This window comes from Macrosteles quadrilineatus, unplaced genomic scaffold, assembly GCF_028750875.1.
Source record: "Macrosteles quadrilineatus isolate MER2022 unplaced genomic scaffold, UCM_ALF_1.0 Scaffold_9__3_contigs__length_116548681, whole genome shotgun sequence".
NCBI lineage: Eukaryota > Metazoa > Arthropoda > Insecta > Hemiptera > Cicadellidae > Macrosteles > Macrosteles quadrilineatus.
Window position 1 is genome coordinate 5,401,604 of NW_026542602.1, and position 21,234 is coordinate 5,422,837.

A 21,234-nucleotide genomic window follows, 5' to 3' on the forward strand; every position below is an offset into this window, starting at 1 on the left:
ATGCTGGTGATACAAAAAATGATGAATTGTATAATCGCGTTAAAAACAGTTAAAATTAAACAATATTTAAGACAAACATAAAACATAGAGAGATTTATTTTAAATTAAAACATTAAGACAAGTGAAAGATCATTCCATAAAACATTATGATTATTTTACTTAAAAACCATGAGAGTTTTACCTAAAAAGCATGAATGTAATGGAATATTGAAAATTATAAATACACAGTGAAAACATTTAAAAGAGTTCCAAAGAGGCAATAAGTTATTGAGATGTTCTTATTATATTATTTAGAATATATAAAATATCAGTTTTTAACGAACAAGAAAATGAAACTTTTGACGTTTTTTGCAGCCTTTCTCCTAGAATTTTTATTACAGAAACATTATAATTATTAATAATTAGAGAGCTACATGTAATTAGATGAATGCAATTAGTTTAAGGTTTTTATGTAATATTTAATTATTATAGAGCTTTTAGCTGAGGTTTGTCCACTTTATTGCTCTTGAGTAGTCTATACTCGTACATTTTAGTAGAGATTAGTAGAATGTTCTAAACACACATATTCATAACTCTGTAGTGTGTTATGGTGTTGATATTTCTTTGAATTTGGTGCTAAATTAGCATGTTTTCCAAAGTAAAGTCGGGTTTCAATCTAAAAAATATCGAGCGCAAATGGAAATTACAATACTAACCATCAAAATAATACCGTAAAACGAACTGGGTGAAGTTTTATTGTATCAGGAGGAAATAGGAACCTACTTTTACATTAGTCAAACAATACATTAGTAAAAAGCATCTATCTCAAGTTAAATTTAAACCAAATAAAATTTATATGACTTTGGAAGACATTAAAACTCACCACCTCAGCTCTCTCTTCGAAGATACTATGCCATGCGTAGGTTTCCTATTGAAGTATAACCCATGTAATAGTTTCTACATGTTTCAAGAATAACGCAAATTATTATTATAACCAAATAACCTGTAGGCTACCCTCATGAAGAAATTTTATATATCGGATAACATAGTTTTCTTCAAATTTAGACTATGGAGTTTAAAATTCAATAATTCGTAACATTTTATAAAAGGAACATTTTGCACTGCATGTACCAGTAGTCCAAATAATAATTATAACACTTTTGATTGACATCAATATCTGGTAACTACCCTCTTGAAATATGTTTTCCCCCCACTATTCAGGGTATAAAAAGGTGTAAATAATTGTCGTATAGCCTATAAGCATATTTGGATTGTTATTTATCGTTATATTTTTTTAATATTCTTTATTGAGATTGCAAACAATTAAAAAACATATGTTATGTTATTATATGAGTTTTTTATTTACTATGTTTTATATCACCAGCTTACTATTTTTCATCAGCTACTTTCGTGGCATAAAATATTGTTTTAACTGGCCTATATATTATATAGAATGTATGTGGTCATCTAGAAAAAAGAATAGACATTATTATAATGCTAAATGCACGATCCTGGTTAACTAAAGTGATGTTAATAAAAATGTTAATGTTTTTTATGAAATTAATTCTAAAAATAATACAATTCCCCCACCAAAAATAATTTTTTTAACAATATGATACTGTTTTAAAATTGTTCTACCTTTTTTGAAATTTTAGTTTGAACCAACATTAGTTTATTAAAATCTGTATTACAATTTAAATTATTTAAGCATTTTTTACGTTTCAGCAGTGTTTTAAGGAAATAAGTGCATTGCTATATTGTTGTGAAATTGTGTTTGTATTTGTTAGGTTTTTTTATTATGTTGTGAGTAGATACCTTGGAGTGCGATTTATTATTTTAACTCTATAATATTGGGAATAAAAACATTAATCTTTAACGCTTATACTAATAACCCACTAATTTACAAATTACTATTTGTATGGGTATATTTAAATAAAACAGTATCATACATATTAAAAATTGATTTTTATATCACAATAAGGTGAATATATTTTCAAACCTTATTGTAATGTAACGTACATTTCACAGATGTGTAAAAGTAAACCAATCACTAACCTTTAAAATCATGATTTATAGGAATAATATTTAAGCTTAAGAATGGCACAGCAATAAAAGAGTTTTATTTTAAAATATACATTATAAGTTCTTGGGTATTTAACACTTAAAGTGTAAACTATGTAATATCTGTCAAAATAAAAGTTGTAATAACAGTGATAATATCGTTTAAAACCTAGTCACGCTAAAGGAAATGTCAAGTTACATCGTGGGTCAGCAAGATTTTAGTGAGCAGGTTGGTTTAAAACGTGAAATGGTTTAATTTTCAATTTACTAACGTATGCTTTACAACTGTTTAATGCTAAAAGGCATGTTTCAGTTTTATACAACATTTCTTTGTTTTTTTCAACATCTCCATTTTTCAGTGGGTTCTACTTACTATATGCTTTTATTGTTTATTTTAAGATTTTCTATTTATGCAACCTGCTAACCAATTTACAAGATTTACGTAAAACGAAATAACATCGTTTTTGTTTTCTTTTCTTTTCTTAAATACAAATAATTTTGTATGTTAAAGCTTGTTTTGGAACGCTTATTGGTTAGGAGAAAGTACATTGAAAATTCCTATGTTATACTTATGAAAAATATTGTAAACTGTTTTAGTTTGTTTGTTTGTGGACATATTTTGATCAAACTTGGTAAATTTATTTATTTTATACTACGCTATTTTGAAAAAAAAACAATTTAATAGCCACACTGTAGCAGCGAACCCAGGCACTCCTTAACCCTAATGTTATATAAATATAATTAATTGGAAATCAAATCAGGCGAATGGAAAACTGCTTAGTCTGCAGCTTTTCTGCAGTGGCCGTGTTAAGATATAACACTACTATTGATCAGTCATAGAAAATAGTTAAAACTGTCAGTGTAGTTTCTTGATTACAAAATATTAATGACACAACGAAGTGTTCTTGTTGAAAATGCAGGATTCAAATATAAGCCTGGACCGACATAGCCACAAAACCACAAACACACGGAGTAAAACATAAAACCTCTGAATACTTCATGATAATAAAACCTGTACGTATCGGTGTTTTAACCATGCTTGTTTGAATACCAATGCCCGATACATGTTCATATATACATGTGTATTGGTACAAAATGTAGCAACACGGACAAATACGTAAATTTAACCGTCGCCATTTCTAGAGAAAGTATATCTTTTAAAATACTGTATTAGAACAAATTGTTCCAAGAGGAATCTTTTTCTGGAAGGACGATTGTCACCGTTGATTAAAACGTTCTTTCTACGTAACAGTTTGTTCCAAGTTTTCATTATTTTAAACGTTGTCTCAAAAGACAACGTTTTGTAAAAAAAAGATTTCAATAATTTATTCTTACATCTTATATTTTTCAAACATTTCTTTAGCTGATACAGAAAGATTATTAAATCGTCTTATTTTTTAAAAATTTTCTTTTTTGGCCACATTATTTAAAATAATTTTTTTTTGTATTGAGCTAAAAACCCAAATTACGTTATTTTGTTATTACGTTTGATTTCGATTTAACTGAACGTAGCTTTTTAAAGGCTCAAGGTACCCAATATTATTTTACCAACACAATCACTTCTTTGCATTCGATATTTGTTGATTCAATAATTTTATAAGGAACCCTGCACTATTCTGCTTCCTAAAATACAACAATTCCAACTTCTAGGGCATAATTGAAACTATTATGTCTAATTAAGTATCCAGGAGATTGGTTAACAACACCAAAACAAATATCTGTTAGGAATTGAGAATTTTAGAACATTTTATGTCAATTTCGATTACGAAAAATTCGTAATAAATTCAACAGGGTTAAATTGATTTAGGTTGTGAGCCTCAGCAATGTAACTGAAAAGCTTTGGTTAAGCACTACCCCTTTGTCACGTTCTACTAATTAGTACACTTAGTCTACACTAAGATAAAATCAGATAAAGGCTACTTTTATTAACATGTTTATCTTACTAGATGTTTCGTATATACCACTGAATAGTATACTATAAACACTAAGCAATTTCAATACAACGAAACGTAGTGTTATTTGAATAATAATAAAAAAATAGGAATAGTAACATTGGTGTTAGTTATATCATAGACGTAATATACAACAAAGATTCAAATATTGTACTGACCTTAGATATTATAAATACCAGGAATGTACATGTAGAGCATTTTCTGCGTTTCTTTGCTTACTGAATAACTCAACAAAACTTTAGTCTGGCTTAATTGTATTGACACAGATTGTAGTTTCTAGGACCGAAAACAAGAGTTATATCCTTTATATTTACAAAAACATTCCCTAGCGTACACTATGACAACTGGTGGACCAAATGAGTGAAAACTGTAGTTTATAATAAATAAATTATTAGGCCTACATGATGAACAGTTATCAATTAAAACTCTGCTGTGCCCACCCCTTGTAACGAGATGAGAAAGCGAAAGAGAGTAATGCTGTCCTTTATTTCTACAAATTCACAGCTCCTAGTGAAGTAAAACCATTTTCTTTATATTCAGATAATGATTAAAATTCCCTAGCCTGTCATTAAAGTATATAATTGATCCTGACGTGTGTTGTAACTCGATGATTTAATTTTAAAAGGTTTGATTTCTTATTTAGAAGTGCAGACCTATTTACTTACAAAAAATCTATTTTTTACATCTATATTTGATGTCAAAGATCCGAAATAATTTATCAGCATAACTTAGTTTAGCAATAAAAAAAACTTGATATTGATTGTTTCAATACAATTCTTCAGTTTTAGCCAATTCCTCTTACTTGTAGTGCATTATTCTAAAACAAAATCTGTTGACCACCTTTCCCTAACCAAACATTACCCTCTTATAAAATATTGCACACATTTACTAGGATCAATAACGTCCTTTTTAAGTACAATTCCTAAATAAATAAACACCAGTTAGTTGCATTGATCAGCCGTTCCATTTAACTCACATTAAATTAGCTAAATGAAATCGTTTCAACCTTAGAAGCATGTAAAAGGGATATTTATTGGAAATTGGCCTGTGGAGCAGAAATTGTTTTATACAATTACTTTTTAGTAGATATGCAGACTCTAAGCTTAATTTTGATATGCCACATGCCTACGTTTTAATTTGGCAAAATGCCTTAAACGATGATCACAAATTGTACTTTACTGTATCACTTTAGTTATATAAAATATTCCAATAACTGATGATTATTGTATTAAACATTTCATTTCATAAAAAAAAAACATGAAAACCATATGTTCATAGCTGTTTACGACAACACTTAATAAAGTAATTCGTCTAAATGAACCGGAATAGGCCTACATCAAGCAGAGATACTCCTTCAAGAGGAAAACCTCTCAGTTAAGCTTAAAAGGGATTAAATATTATGTTGGCAAAAACTCTTAGTAAGCGGATTGTCTTTCGTCTTTGATGCAATAGAGCACCACGACATAGACACGTCTTTATTTGCTAACCATTCGTATAGGATTTACAAAGTAAGTTTATAGCAATTATTAAAACACTAAATAAAATCTTAGGGGTTTTTTTAACTTATGGAATATACAAAGTAAGTTTATAGCAATTATGTAAACATTAAATGAAATCTTAGGTTTTTTTAAACTGTAAACAAAAATTGTTTATAACAGTACGTAAACGTCAGTCATTTAATTATCAACCAAATTTAGTAGAATTAAAAGTCCATAATGAAAAGATTACTAATGCAATTTTTTACTTTCTCCCCCTACACCATAGTATATGGAGAAAGTGTTGTTTTAGTCAAAATTTTCGAGTTTGAGTTTTGAGTGGATATATTCGTTTTGGGCCCCCCTGGACCCAAAAAAGTGGTTTTCGAAGTGATGTCTGTGTGTGTGTGTGTGTGTGTGTGTGTCTGTGTGTCTGGATGTGTACAGAGCTAGAGACTACACCTGTGGTCCGATTTCGATGAAATTTGGTATGCATGTTCTAATCCATGGTATCTCGATGCGTTTTTTTAATTTTTTTTGAAATTTGGATTTTTAATGAGGATTTTCCCATATAAAACCGGAAAAATCGAATTTTCTCAAAAATGGCCCGAACGATTTTGATAAAAACTTAGTATGTTGTAGCCCTTTAAATTTTGAACAAAATGGTACAAATCCCATTTCTGTAAAAATTACGGTTCAAAAGTTATTGTAAATTATGTTATTTTCCCATAAAAACCCCCATAAAATAACAAAAAATAGGGTTTTGGACAAAAATCCGGTTTTTATTTAACATAGTATGTTATGGTCCTTACAATTTTTATAGTTTTTTTAATTTTTTTTTAATTTTTATTTTTAATGGGGATTTGCCCATAAAACCCCATAAAATAACGGAAAAATCGGATTTTCCCAAAATTGGCTAGAACAATTTTGATAAAAATTTAGTATGTTATAGTCCTTTAAATTCTGAACAAAATTTTTCAAATCCCATTTCCGTATACTTACTCTCACCGCTTACACACGATGAAGGCTGTTGACAAACTTACGGGAGAAAGTATGTGTCAGAATGCTGATACCGTTTATTTATAATCCTCCCCGCCTACAGCGGCTTGTTGCTCTGATTTAGTTCAATTTGTAAACTATTACAAAACTTCTACCTAATAGGTTTAATTATTTGTTATGAAATATTGATATAACAGTGAATCAGCTGTTGGTTAGGAATCAGCACTGCTGTCCTTCATTAAAATATTGACTGTCACCTTTAATTTATGCCAAGCCATCCACCTAAAAAGTAAAGTAAACAGAAAAATGGCGAAACTATATTTTTACAAATGCGGACGGTACGAAAGCTTAAGAAAACGAAAACAATGAATGAAAAAAATACATCAAAACTATCTTTATAAAAATAATGAAGGAAAGTGAACGAAAGACATAGCATTAGGAAAATGAGGGAAATGATGAACAGCTTAAATAAAGAATGGATCAAAAGCGCCTTTCTTTTGATGTGTTATTATTAAACATGATGAAGTGGCATTTTATCATAAACGACGTAATACAAACTGTTTTATATTTTATATTATAGTTCCCGTTTGAGTTTATTCATGACTTCAACGTATCTTTTTTGCTTGATAAAATTTTTCCTGGTTGTTTGCTAGCTCTAGCTTTTGCCCATACTTCGCAACAAGGTATGTTCAATTAAAAAATAATACATTTTTTGGAGTCTTTGCAGACAAACATTTGGGGCGTAGTCCAAGTGCAGTGAAACAGATAAGAAATAATCTGCAAATAACTGGCATTTGCTTGAGGATTCAAATGCTTCATCTGAATCATAATACATTCGCGAGGTAGGCTCAGAGGAAGATTTCAAATTGTTCACATGGATTCAAAAAGATTTAACATTGTGTTCGATGCTTTCTTCAACACGACTTGTATATCAATTGTGACACTCCATTGCTAAATGCTTGCAACGCCTTCTTGCTGCATTGAAGCGAAGATAGTCGGACGGATTGTGAGTAGATTTGTAAAGTCAGTGTAAGGTATTCTTCCGTATTGTAAGGGAAATCAATTCTCTGCTGAACCACACAGGGAACTTATTAGGACCAACAGTTTTCAGAGGAGAAGAGACAACAATTATATCCCTAAAATGTTCAACAAATACATTGAAGCAGTGTTCTGCATCAGCAAGATTCGAGGCCAAGGGATAGTTAGTTAATCTTCTGTAATTGTCTGAGCACTTCATCAAGACAACAGCAAATAGTTTTATAACGATTAAGGAGTATTTTTATTGATCGGGACTATTTTCTTCCCTTCGAAATGACTCGGTTAGGCTCGATATTAACTAAAAACGAAGGAGTTTTCCAAAATATTCATTTTGCGCTCAAGTGATAAGATTATATTTTTGTCATACTGTTATATTGTTTAAAGTCACTAACGTAAGTTGTGTACATTGTTTGCCTTAAATATATAGCAAACAATTTTCCTCCTTTTAAATACATTCGAATGGCCGTTACCGATACTTGGATAAAAAATGTATTACTCCGCCAGTACAAACTTAATTTTATTTTTCATATTGCTGAAATATTTCTACATTTTCATATGTCTAAATTTTTACTAAGAAACACGCCTTTGGTGAAATGTACATTGTACAATAAACATAAATGCATTTGTATAATCATACGATTGTGTTAATTATTCAGTTAAGCAGGACTATTTCATTTCAACAGAGAATAATTGGCAGGATAAGAGTATTTTTTTATAAAATCCATCACAATGCATAAGCAGTATTGAAACTTTACTTTTTTATGAATTACTACCAAAAAATATTCTTTCAACAAATATTTTTTATTAATCAGAAAGCTAACTAACCATTAAAATGTAATAACCAACGTTTAGCTTATACGTTTGCGTTTTAGAACAACAATAATTGTTGTCTTCATCATCTCGAATAGAGTCATCATCAATATTAATTGTCTAGTTACATTGTTTATGCAGCATTTCCGCCGAGTTCCAACTGACTAGCTCACACGTCTGTTTACATCATACTATCATAACTATTGATTGAAATCAACCTCAATTTTAGTAGTTTCATTTCTCTCTTTTCAAAAGTAGATATTTCATTTATAGCCTAGAGTTCACTTTATATCAAAAGTCATGCTGCAGCCGTATTTTTAATATTCGATTTAGATCATGTTTATGTTTCAATACTATTTCAAAGGCTAAGTTCAAAAGAAACATTAACACACTTATAAAAATTTTATTATTAATGCATAAACCAATCAATGGAAAATGTACGTAATTAAAACTCTCGATGTTTTCAATATGATGAAATCAGAAATTGAATTTTAAAATCTTGATAAAACAGAATTTTTAGAGGTGCGTTTGGTCTTAAGGAAACAGCGTAAATGGAGTAACGAAGCAACAATACCCTCTCAAAGGCATTTAGGCATCAGCTTATTACCTTTTATACAAAACAATGATGTAATTAAATGTTACTTTTTGTAACAAGGACAACGTTATACTGTTTTCTCTGAAAATGAGATTTTCTCATCGCATTTATACATTTATTTTATACGTTTCTAAATAGTTATATGTTTGGCAATATACGTAAATATTTGTTTGGATTAGTTAATTATGAAAATATTTTTGGACATAGTGGATGGATGGATATGGAAACCTATAATTGAATTTAGATTACACATGAATTGTTCAACATTCAGATGATTTTATACCAAGCTTGTGAAGTGGTACACCTATTCATTCATTAAAACACGTAGCCTAACACCATTAGTTGATAACACTATGGTAGAGAGTGTACTGACCAGACACGTCGACCTAACAAATAAGTGATTTCTAAAAATAGTCGATTTCGATAGGAGCAACAAAGATGCGTTAGTCAATAACAAAAATATATAACTAAGCCAGACTCAATTATCTTTCTAGTATATTAGTAACTACGGTATTCATATTATAATTAATAAGAATATAATCACCGCTTCATAGGTAAACAAGGAAGGCATTCTAACTAGAATATCCCTATATATATATAAAAGCAACTATTCATAATGCAACGCTACCAATTATTCATTTGCAATTATTAATTATTCAATTAATCATTGCAGTTCAATTAATTGATTCAATTAATTGAATTGTAATTCATTATTCAATTAATCAATGCAATTATTCATTTGCTACCTTGTTTTCTCTGTTCTCTTTTCTTTTAAAACAGATTCGTTATGTTTCTTTTAGTTTGTATTCACTTAAAAATGTATTGGCATATTATATAATTTTAGCTATATGGTAAAAGGTGCAAGGGATCCAAAATTAGGGTTTCCTTTCCATCATGTTTTAGATCCACTATTCCTCGTCAAGATTTTAAAACACGTATCTAGGTTTGAACCCGTGTGAAATTGTATCCGTGGCAAAATAAATATCTTCTGATGACAAGAGTATAATTTTACTTTGTATATCCCCACACTGTCGCAGAGTGTTTCATATTTCAAGATCTATTCAGATAACCGACATGATTATCCAACAGTACACGTGGACGTTGGGAACTTGAGCTCAGTTTTTGTTGTACAAACATTGTGTTTGCTTATGGAATAGTCATAGTAGATATTATGTCTTTTATATGCAGTATGTATTGGTAAATATTTCCAATTTTTATATGTTATCCAACCATTTTATAGCTACTAAAATTAAATGTTTGCCCATAAAATAATAGAAATATGTGTAACTGTTTAACTTTAAAATAATGTAAAACATTGTCGGCGAGCTATCCCAATGTAAAAGAAACATATATTTCATTTCCAACTGTTTTATACTTCAGGAAAACAAATTTATTGTGTTTTTTTATAATAGTATGTTAAGATGTTAATGAATACTATGTTAATTTATCCAAGCCCTAGGTCATATCAACTATACATAAATTTGTAAAACTTTGAACCCGATAGCAAACTTTATTGTTTTAATTGAATAAGAAAGTACGGTATATAATATTATATTATTCTCAAAAGTTTACTATAAAACTAACTCCTATTGTATTAAAACGCATTTTATTTTAATAAATAGATTAATTATTTATTTTTAACTCAACGCGTTTGTATGTTAAACAACACAATTTAACACTTAATTTAAGAACAAAATATTTTAAATATAATTTTAAATAATAATTATGTGTACCTACTATCATTGTAGGCAAACTTAAGTGTAAGAATATTTTATTTTCAGAAATGGATTTTCGATTGCTTCATTGGGATTGAATAAATCCTTCCCTATTTACAACATAATGTTGAATTTATACTTTTGTATTAAATATCTATTAGATGAAACCCCATTCTATAACAATTGATTACCAAACTCCTCACAAAAGCTAAACCAACGAATCATGGTATTTAACGAACGTCAGAGGTTACTTTGTTTTGTAATCCTACAGTTGGGTGGAGGGAGACAAGAAATCTCTTTCAAAGATTAAAGTAGTTTTCTCTTTGAGCATCCAATACAGCTGAGTTATTCTTGTTGGATCAAACTAAGCTCTAGAATCCGACAAATTCTAGCTTGGTAAAACCTGAGTTGGACGATTCTGTCAAACTATTAAAATATGAATATTCATAATACATGGTGTTCGGGCTCGTGGTATACAGAAATAACTAGCTCGTATGATATTAAAAGGTGATTTTATTTTAAATTAACCACGCCAACTTATCATAAATACAACCAAGATTGGTATTTTATTCGGTAAAATTCAATGTGATCACCATAAGTCACTCTCAAGAGGTCCAATATGTAATCAATCTCCTGCCACACGTTGTTTAGAGTTTCTGGGGTTATCCTCTTAACTGAAGATACAATACTGTGCCTTAATTCCCGTAAACTTTGCACTCTTACCTGGTACACAATATCTTTGATAAACCCACATGCAAAGAAATCCAGTGGGGTGAGATCTGGCAATCTTGCCGACTATGCAATAGGCTCCTCTACCAATCCAAGGACCAGGGAATTGCTCATTGGGAAATCCCGAAAATCATTGTGGTAGTGTGCTGGAGCACTATCTCGCTGGAAAAGTTGCGTCTGTTTACTACTCCACTAAGGGAAAAAGTTGCTTCGTCGCTGAATAGGCTGATATTCACTTTACTGACTAAGTTGGTGTTATGGCTAGAAATGGTTCGGCTTGGTTACATGGAAAGACTGAATTTACCTTAACTTTTAGGCATTGTGTTTGACATACGACCGTTAAACGTTGTTCACACAATCTTGGTTGTATTTATGGCATGATGGTATAGTTATTTTAAAAAACAATTATATTTTAATATCATACAATATAGTTATTTCATGGCACTTCTTTCCCGCACACCCCGTATAGTTGACGATGGACGTCGATGAAAAAATAACCGGTTCAAAGCACGGAACATGCAACAATATTGGAAAAGTCGGGACCGTCTTATTTTAAAGTGTTTGTCAATCTTACAGAGAAAACATCACTTGCGTCAACAAAAAAGGTTCAGCTTTCACTTTAAAGTTTTTAAATTAAATCATTAATGAAGCGAAAGCCTTGATTTTAAAAATTAAAATCGACGTAGTTTATAACTGATTGTGAAATTTACTCTAAAAACTGTTTAAAATGTAAGGTATTCCGTAGAATAGTAATACAATCTCCATATAAGGCCAAGCAATACTGAACAATAACAATTCAATGCTGAATAAGCTTGGATTTAACAAAATGTTATAGTATTACTCGTATGATGCAATCATTTGTCAGCTGGAACTCATTGGCAATGCAGCATAAGTAATGTAACCTGTCAACTTAAGTTAATGAAAACTATTTTTGTTTAGGATGAGTAATACTAAATTTTTTCTAAAATTAACCAAACTCTTCGACTCAACTGTATTAGCTTAAATGATAGGTTAACGTACGAATAAGTTCAATAATTATAAGAAAAAATTTCGTGAAATACACGTTTGGGCAAAACCTATTGAATAGAAACCCAAAAGTGTTATTATAATTTATATGATATTAAAGTACAAAGATTGTAATGTTTGTGGAGGGATCATTTTAAATTTAGTCACTTAATGAACTTTATTTGGAATAGCATGTAGTTCAAATGTCCTACTGCAAAGAATTTTTCTAAATAGAGGTATCCACATAAAAAGTAAATTCATCTAGTAAAGAACATGCTTTCGTTTTTATCTACTAACTGTGTTAGTTTTTTATTAAGAGTAGTAGGATACACTATTCATTATAATTTTTTTAAGAGTAGTAGGCTACACTATTCATTAAAATTTTTTTTAAGAGTAGTAGGCGACACTATTCATAATTTTTTTTTTAGAGTAGTAGGCTACACTATTCATTATAATTTTTTTTTAGTACCAGGCTACACTATTCATTATCGATTTTTTTAAGAGTAGTAGGCTACACCATTCATTATAATTTTTTTTTAGTAGTACACTATTCATTTTCATTTTTTAGAGTAGTACACTATTCATTATCATTTTTTTAAAGAGTAGTACACTATTCATTATCATTTTTACAAGAAACATGTTATACCTTTGAAAATTCAACTCATATTTTTAACAAGGTATGAGATTTTGGTCAGAAAAACTTACAAAATTTACAAAACTAAGAGTGTTTCATAATTAAAAGTAATATTATGAGCTATTCTCATTTCTTAATCTAATAAAAACAGTTTTAGAAAAACCCTTTTTGCTGTTCTAATTCGTGTAAAATATTCAGACCCAAGCAACACTAAACCTACTAAAAACAAAGGAATGACTGGGGTAAAGCCAGGTACTTAAGTTGTCTTGAACATTATCCTTATTTAGATTAAAGTTTGGAAATTTCTTGGTTGGTTTCATATATGACATTTACAAATTGTGTGTTTTATAACATAATAACACCAATTTATCCTATAAAATTATAATAAAACATTTATCAAAATAATTTAGTTACAGTATATTAATTATATTTTTTTATACTTGATAATGTTTGCTTTCAAAACCCTATTTAATACATGAGGTGTGCATCTGCTTATACACTGAAGGTTTTTACCGTCATAAACATTCACTCAATGAATGAGGAAATTTAATCTTAACAGAATGCGTTCGTTTTAGTAAACACAACAGTTAATGATAACACTGGAAAGATGAAAAGTAAACATGCGCTAGAGGTTTTGTTTGGTTAACTTCCGGTTGTAATTTTGTGACGTCATTTCCGACGCGGTGTTTACCGGAAGTAAAAAGATCAACAGATAGAAATGTAGCGCATAGTAACATAATTATCTTTACTTCAAAGTATTTTGTTCGTTTGACTAAGTAATTTTGGTTGAAGTGGAAACCATAAATCTTGAATACTTTATCTTGTAACTCGTGAATTTCAGTTAACTGGTTCTTCTTATGAAGAAAAGTTAAAACCTTTATCATTCCTAGCCTCACGAAATAGTCTTTTATCATTGAATGAAATACAAATCCAGAATGTTAGTATTATCCTTTTCCTTTTTAATCCTTTTTCCTTTTTGTATTCCTTTTTTATTTTTTATTTTTTTTTTTATTTATAGTGTTACCCTTTTCGTAATTATTTAGCTACTTTTAGCGAATTTCCCATATACGGAATAAGCTATTGCTGTAGTACTCATGACAAGATCTGGAACATGGACCGATTTACTTTTTCATTTTGAGGTCCCTAGAGGTAAAAAACACCATCCGTTTACATTCATATATATAAATATTTTTTTACACCCCCCTAACAGGGAAGTGGATAGGGGGTGACTTATTTTTCAAATAGTAACCCCCATTGAGTGATCCCTCATTTTGAAGGGTCTGTCAAAGGAAATACAATGACGCAATACCGAGGTAGATATTTCACACCTAGCCTAAATGGCGGGTATTCCAAAATTTAATTTATGTGAAAATGCACCCATTTTGAAATACCTGCCATTTTGACTAGGGGTGAGATATTCACCTCGGGTTTGCGTCATTGTGTTTCTTTTGATAAGCCCTTCAAAATGAGGGGTCACTAGATTGGCGTTGCTATTTGAAAAAAATAAGTCACCCCCTACCCCCTACCCCTTACTCTGTTAGGGGGGTTAAACAATTTTTTTGGTGTAACAAATTGCGGAACCTTTGTTAAGAATCAATATTACAAACACAATATTTGTATCTATTTCGGTTTTATAAATATAGATTTGTTTCAAGACTTCATTTACACACTGTATAAAAGTTTCACTAAAAGGGGTATATTCAACAAACCAAGAGAACATCACATACAATATGCACACACAATATGCAGAGGCTAGGTAACATCAGATAGTGACTCATTGTTTGTCTCGTGACTGTCGTTGAAATTTATGAAGTTCTACCAGTACACGAATATCAATTCATTCAAAAGTGCTAGGTCGTCTATTTAAGAATATTTATATTTGTTTATTTATATTGTATAGACCTACTGTTTCATCAAACACCGCATTAAATTAAATATTTAACTTGATTATAAGTGGTTATTTTTTGTCATGAAGCTAACTAATAAGTTTATCCGATGAATTCATTATTAACATACTATGTAGTAACGTTAATTACGAAATGTGTAAGAATAAAGTATTGTCAAAAATGAACAAAATGAACAAAAATATACTTTGACAACATTTTTAGTCAAAATAAATTGCTTATTGTATGGGTAGCCAAGTAATTATCCTTCTCGCCATTGAATCAACAGTTCTCTGGTTCAATTTCAAACGAGATTGTTTCTAAACCCAGAATATGCCACTTTTGAATATGCCAATTTTTGGGCCATCAATAATTGGTTACATCTAACAAAATCTAATATCTTAACAAAACCGCTTTCTTACAAAACCTTCAAATGGTGATGGAAAAACAAAGCCTTAAAGTTAAATATAAGACTTTCATTAAATTATGTATTATATGTATTATATGGTTCATATATGTATTATTAATTACAAAAACATTATAAAAAAGTGTTTATTCTTATATAATTATTATTATAAAAAAAAACTTTAAAATATGTATTTATATATTGATCAAAAAAACATTTCAATATTTATTTGCTTTTATCCTTCCTATAATATTAATATAAATGTATTATTATTATTAAAAACATTATTAAAAAGTGTTCATTCATAATTGAAATGAGATTTAAAAATATAGATTTGGTTTGGAATTAAGCTATCACTAATCTATACTTATTTAATACGCAAGCAGATTTTTTGTGACAATTACTCCTCCGAAACTACTGAACCGATTGTCATGTTTTTGGTGTCATTGGAAAGAGCATAACGTGAAGTTGTGCAGGAAACTTTCTTTTTAGGGAAATAATGAGAGAGTGAGGCCCTGGAGTCCTTTAATGTTTTGTATTTCTCCATAAGATTAACATGGGAAACAAAAATTGTTATGAAACTCCAGCTGTTGTCAGAAATCAAAAGTGAGAAGAAGAGCATATGTTAATTATAAACAGTCAATAAGTTTGCTAATTTACAGTTTGCTACAAATATTTGCTGACTTGGTTGAAATTACAGTAGTTTTAAAATAACGCCTGTAATGCTTAGCAATTGCTCGAATTCGAGCAACAGGGACACTAGTTGAACAATAATTATGTTGATAAATATAGTAATAATTAATTAAATACAGAACATCCGGGCCCCCTTGAATCTACTTGGAGATTCAAAACAAAATACAGAGGGACACATTTCAGACACCTAAGACATATAATTATAACTAAAGCTATATACATGAAGTGCTATCAATTGATAGTCTATTCACAACCAAGAGGCAGTGGAAACACTTTTACAGCGGGTCGAGTGAGGATGCCGGTTGCTGTCTTCAAGTGTACCACTCGTACCACATTGTCTTTGCCAGGAGACACATCAATAATGCGGGCCAAAGGCCAGGTCAGAGGAGGGGTAGATTGTTGTTCCACTAACACAAGATCACCGACTTTGAGGTTATCTTGGTGCGAGGCCCACTTCATCCTTTGTTGCAAGGTGTGCAGGTACTCTTGCTGCCATCGCTTCCATATTCGCTGATGGAGTGCCTTGACGAGATGCCAGTGCTTCAGCCTGTTGGTGGAGACGTCTTGGACATCTTCTTCGGGAACCGCAGTTAGAGGGGCGCCGATCAGGAAATGTCCTGGAGTGAGAGGTGTCAGGTCCGAAGGGTCGGATGAAAGCGGCGTAAGAGGGCGTGAGTTCAGAACGGCTTCTACCTGTGTTGTCAGAGTTGAAAACTCTGCCAAAGTCAGGATGTTCGTTCCGATGACCCGTTTGAGGTGGTGTTTAGCGCTTTTAATGGCGCTTTCCCATAACCCACCCTGATGAGGGGCTGAAGGGGGGTTGAAGTGGAAAATAATCCCTTTGGTAGAGACAAAGTCCTTAAATTGGTTTGAAGATTGAGTGGACTTAATAATCTTCTTAAGGGCGTTATCTGCACCTACAAAATTCGTACCGCAGTCGCTGTACAAGTTGGTACTTAAGCCTCTTCTTGAGACAAAACGAGTTAAAGCCGCTAGGAAGGCATCTGTAGTCATATCTGTCACTACTTCGATGTGTACGGCCTTAGTAGCCATACAAACGAATATGCACAAGTAGACCTTAACGTGTCTGATTGAGCGTAAGTTGTGGACTTTAACAATTAAAGGGCCACCATAATCCATTCCAGTTGAGATGAATGGTCTGGCAGGAGTGACACGAACTTTGGGTAAATTACCCATTTGAGGCGCCTTGTTTCGGGGTCTATTTTTAAAACAAGGGATACATTTGAATATGCGTGAGCGGATAACACTACGCGCACAGAGGATCCAGAACCTTGAGGCTAAGAGAGATTGAGTGAGTTGAGGTCCGGCATGAAGATGTGTTTTGTGGCAGTCATCTATGATAAGATCTACAACATGGTGCCTTTTGGGGAGCAATACGGGATGAACGCTGTCATAGGGGAGCGAAGAATGCTTAATGCGGCCGCCTACACGAACTATTCCGTGCTCATCGAGAAAGGGTGACAAGCGTTTATACTTAGAGTTGCAGTTTGCTGATTTCTGGAGATTGGCGATTTCTTCAGAAAAAACATGATTTTTGAACAAGTTGGATAATTTTTGTGGTTGATGACTTGAGTTCATTTGTAGTGAGAGAACTTCGCAGCTTGTTCGATCTTCTCGCATTGTAAACGAAGCGATGAATGTAAGCTGTAATGCGTACGAGTTTAGTCCACGAGGAAAATCTTGTCAAAAGTTCCCATTCAGGGTTGGAGTTCGAAGTGAAGACAAAAAGTTCAGCCCCTTTTGTTTCTTCTGAGTTATCTAAATTGACAGGTGTAAATTGTCTATTAGGCCAGTCTTCACAAGGCTGAGAGAGCCAAGATGGCCCGGTCCACCACAAGGGGTGATTTTGGAGCTGAGTGGCAGTTATTCCCCGAGAGGCGCAATCTGCGGGGTTATCCTGACTGGGTATGTAACGCCAGCAATGTGAGGGGAAAAGTTCTTGAGTCTGAGCTACTCTGTTTGCCACATAAGTTTTCAGTCTGTATGGTGGTGTTTGAAGCCACGTTAGAGTGATGGAAGAGTCACACCATAGAACAGTACGAGAGAATGTAACTTTATTTGTAAACATAGAGAGGCAGTATGATGCTAGTTGAGCAAGGAGATGAGCAGCACATAGCTCGAGACGAGGTAGAGTGACTCGTTTTAGTGGAGATACACGAGTTTTCGCCAATATTTGACGTACAGTGACATCACCGGATGAGAGTTTGCATCTGAAATAGAGAACTGCGGCATAACCGCTTTCTGAGGCATCTGAGAAGCCGTGAAGTTCAATAGCGCTTGAAACTGAAAACTGGAATGCTCTGGGGATCTGAATATTGGAGAGAGATTGAGTATTAGTTACAAAGTTTTGCCATATTGAAGTTAAGTCACTTGAGAGCTCTTCGTCCCAGTTTAATCCTGTGGTCCAGAGCAGCTGTATAAAGCATTTTGCTGGCATTGTACACGGAGCTAGAAAGCCACACGGGTCGTAGATTTTAGCAACCAAGCTGAGCACACGACGTTTGGTGGGTGTCTCATTAGCTGCATCAGAGAAATGTATATTGAAAGTGAAACAATCAGAAACTGGTGACCATTGCAGTCCTAATATTGAAAATAGAGGTTCTTTAGCATGTTCCAGAAATACAGGTAATTCAAGATGTTCTTGGGGCAGAGCTTGAAGGAGTTCCTTAGCGTTGGATGACCACTTCCGGAGTTCAAATCCACCACGGGACAGAAGGCTAATTATCTGGCTTTGAAGTTCTAGAACATCTTCGACCGTGTCAGCACCTGCGATTATATCATCAACATACGTATTGGAAGTTAAAACTTGAGCAGCAGCAGGAAACGCCTCACCCTCGTCTTTAGCTAGCTGATGAAGCGTTCTAATAGCGAGATAGGGGCTGCTGTTGACCCCATATGTGACTGTAGCCAGCTGGTAGGTGGAGAGGTCCTGGGAAGAGTTATTACGCCATAAGATAAGCTGGTATTTCTGATCGTCTGGATGTACTAATATTTGACGATACATTTGACGAATGTCACAAGAGAAAACAATGTTATAGGACCTGAAATGGAGCACAATGTCACAAATGTTCGTCTGGAGCTTAGGACCTGTAAGTAATATGTCATTTAGCGACAGTCCAGAACTGGTCTTGCTACTAGCATCGAACACAGTACGAAGTTCGTAGAGCTACTATTTTCTTTCAAAACCCCGTGGTGGGGAAGATAATAGTGAGGGGAGGTTAAATCAACAGTCTCAAGATTGGTCATGTGACCGAGAGAGAGATATTCATCCATAAACGCAACGTACATGTCACGGAATGAGCTTTGAGCGGCAAACTTACGCTCTAAAGAATACAAGCGTCGTTGCGCAGGGAGGTAAGAGGTTCCCAAGGGAGGATGATTAGCCTTGAATGGCAATCTAACCACATACTGGCCATTCTGGTTGCGTGTGTGGGTTTCAGAGAAATGTTTGTCACACTGTTGCTCCTCTAAAGTCTTACTACTGCACTGTGGGATCTCTTCTTGGGTCCAAAATTTTTGGATAGAGGAATGAAGATCATTATCACTGGTAGAGAGAAAAGAAGAATATGTGCATGGAGCGGAGGAACTTACATCTGCAACAGGGGCGGATCCCATCACAACGAATCCAAACTTAGTGCCAATAAGGTATGGCATGTTTTCACCAATTGAATGTGTTTGGTGAGTAAGAATGAGAGGAAACAGAGAGACGCCTAAAAGAACGTCAATACCACTTGGTAAATGAAAAGTGGGATCAGCTAGCACGTAAGGTTTTACCATTTTAAACACTTCCGGTGCAAGGCGAGAGCGGGGAATATCAATAGCGATCTTGTCCAAAATATGGAATGGGTGCTGAGATGCAACATTGTTGTCACTGAGAGTAGCTAAATTTAGCCGAGTAATCCCTTTAGTTTGGGAGGTTGTGGAAGAGATGCCGACAATAGTGTGGGTCGACTTATGTCTTGGAGTTTCCAGGAGCTGAGCGGCACGCTCACTGATGAAATCACACATACTACCTGAATCGAGTAGGGCACGAAACACATGAGTATGTCCGGTAGAGGATGTCAACTTGACAAGAGTTGTACCAAGGAGGACTGTAGATTGTGATGAAGTCTTATGATTAAATGTGTTTTGAGCGGATGCCGTGACTGAGCTGGGTCCCTGAGGCGGAGGGGTTGTAGTATTATTTTCTCTATGCCATCTAGAATCTGATTGGGACGGAGTCTGGAAGTGCAATAGACTGTGGTGGCGTCTTTGGCAGGTCGTACAAGTGTTTCTGGATTTACATTGTTTACTATCATGGTAACCAAGACACGATATACATCTATTACTGTTTTTTACAAGCTGATAACGCTCTTGAGGGGTTTTAGTTCCAAAAGAAGGACACACATATATTTTATGGTCATTTTTACCGCAAGCAAAACATTGAGGGAGGAGAGAGAAGTTAGTGGTACTCTTTCCAGCTGAAAGAAGTGCTACATGTTTACTAGTTTTATCAGAAGCGAAACTAACAGATTTCTTGCCTTTAGGCTGCGGTGAATGGCTAAAATTAGCCTTCCGAGGGGTTTGGGGCAAGTGCAGCCCTGCATCCTCTGCTTGGTTACATTCAACGTTTAGAAACTTGATTATATCAGAAACTTCCGGTAGTGAGTGTGCTTCGCAATCTTGGCTCGATCGATAAGCTTCTAGCCTTTTGCGTAAATCGGTATCCATTTTCCGCAAAATGAGGGCTGAGAGGAGGGGATTTGATGTTGATGAAACATCGCAATCAAGAGCTTTTAGCGCTTCAGAATGTTCATAATAAAGATTTATGAAATTTCTAAGGTTGCGGATGGACCCTGAGGAAATGTCAGGTAAGTCCATTATTTGATTTAAGTGCAAGGTTATGAGTCGCCTCGTATTATGATAGCGTTCTCGGAGGAGCTGATAAGCTACTAAGTAATTAGCAGTAGTGATGTTAAGAGACTTGATCAGACTTGAGGGCTCGCCAGACACGACACTTAGTAGGTACTGGAACTTAGCCACATTTGAGATACTAGCATTTCTGTGGACACTTGAGTCAAATAAATTTATAAAGCTAACCCATTGCAAAGGATTACCGTCAAACTGTTTTAATTCTAATTTCGGTAGCCTAATATTGGCTTGAGCTAGAGTGGGTGCAGTTGAACCTGCCTCGCTATGAGCCGAGGGAGTCTTTGGTTCATCTACTGGGTCAAGAGATTCAATAATACTTTGTATCTTA

At 33.2% G+C, this 21,234-nt stretch overlaps 2 protein-coding genes across 2 annotated transcripts; both read right to left on the bottom strand.

Annotated features, from left to right (window-relative positions):
• Positions 1-17,511: 17,511 nt before the first annotated feature.
• Positions 17,512-18,999, bottom strand: LOC129002294 (uncharacterized). The gene has a single exon (XM_054429984.1). The coding sequence runs from the start codon at positions 18,997-18,999 to the stop codon at positions 17,512-17,514; it is 1,488 nt and encodes a 495-aa protein (XP_054285959.1).
• Positions 19,000-19,100: 101 nt separating this feature from the next.
• LOC129002296 (uncharacterized) lies at positions 19,101-20,003 on the bottom strand. The gene has a single exon (XM_054429987.1). It carries the CDS (start codon positions 20,001-20,003, stop codon positions 19,101-19,103), a length of 903 nt encoding a protein of 300 aa, XP_054285962.1.
• Between the last annotated feature and the right edge of the window lie 1,231 nt (positions 20,004-21,234).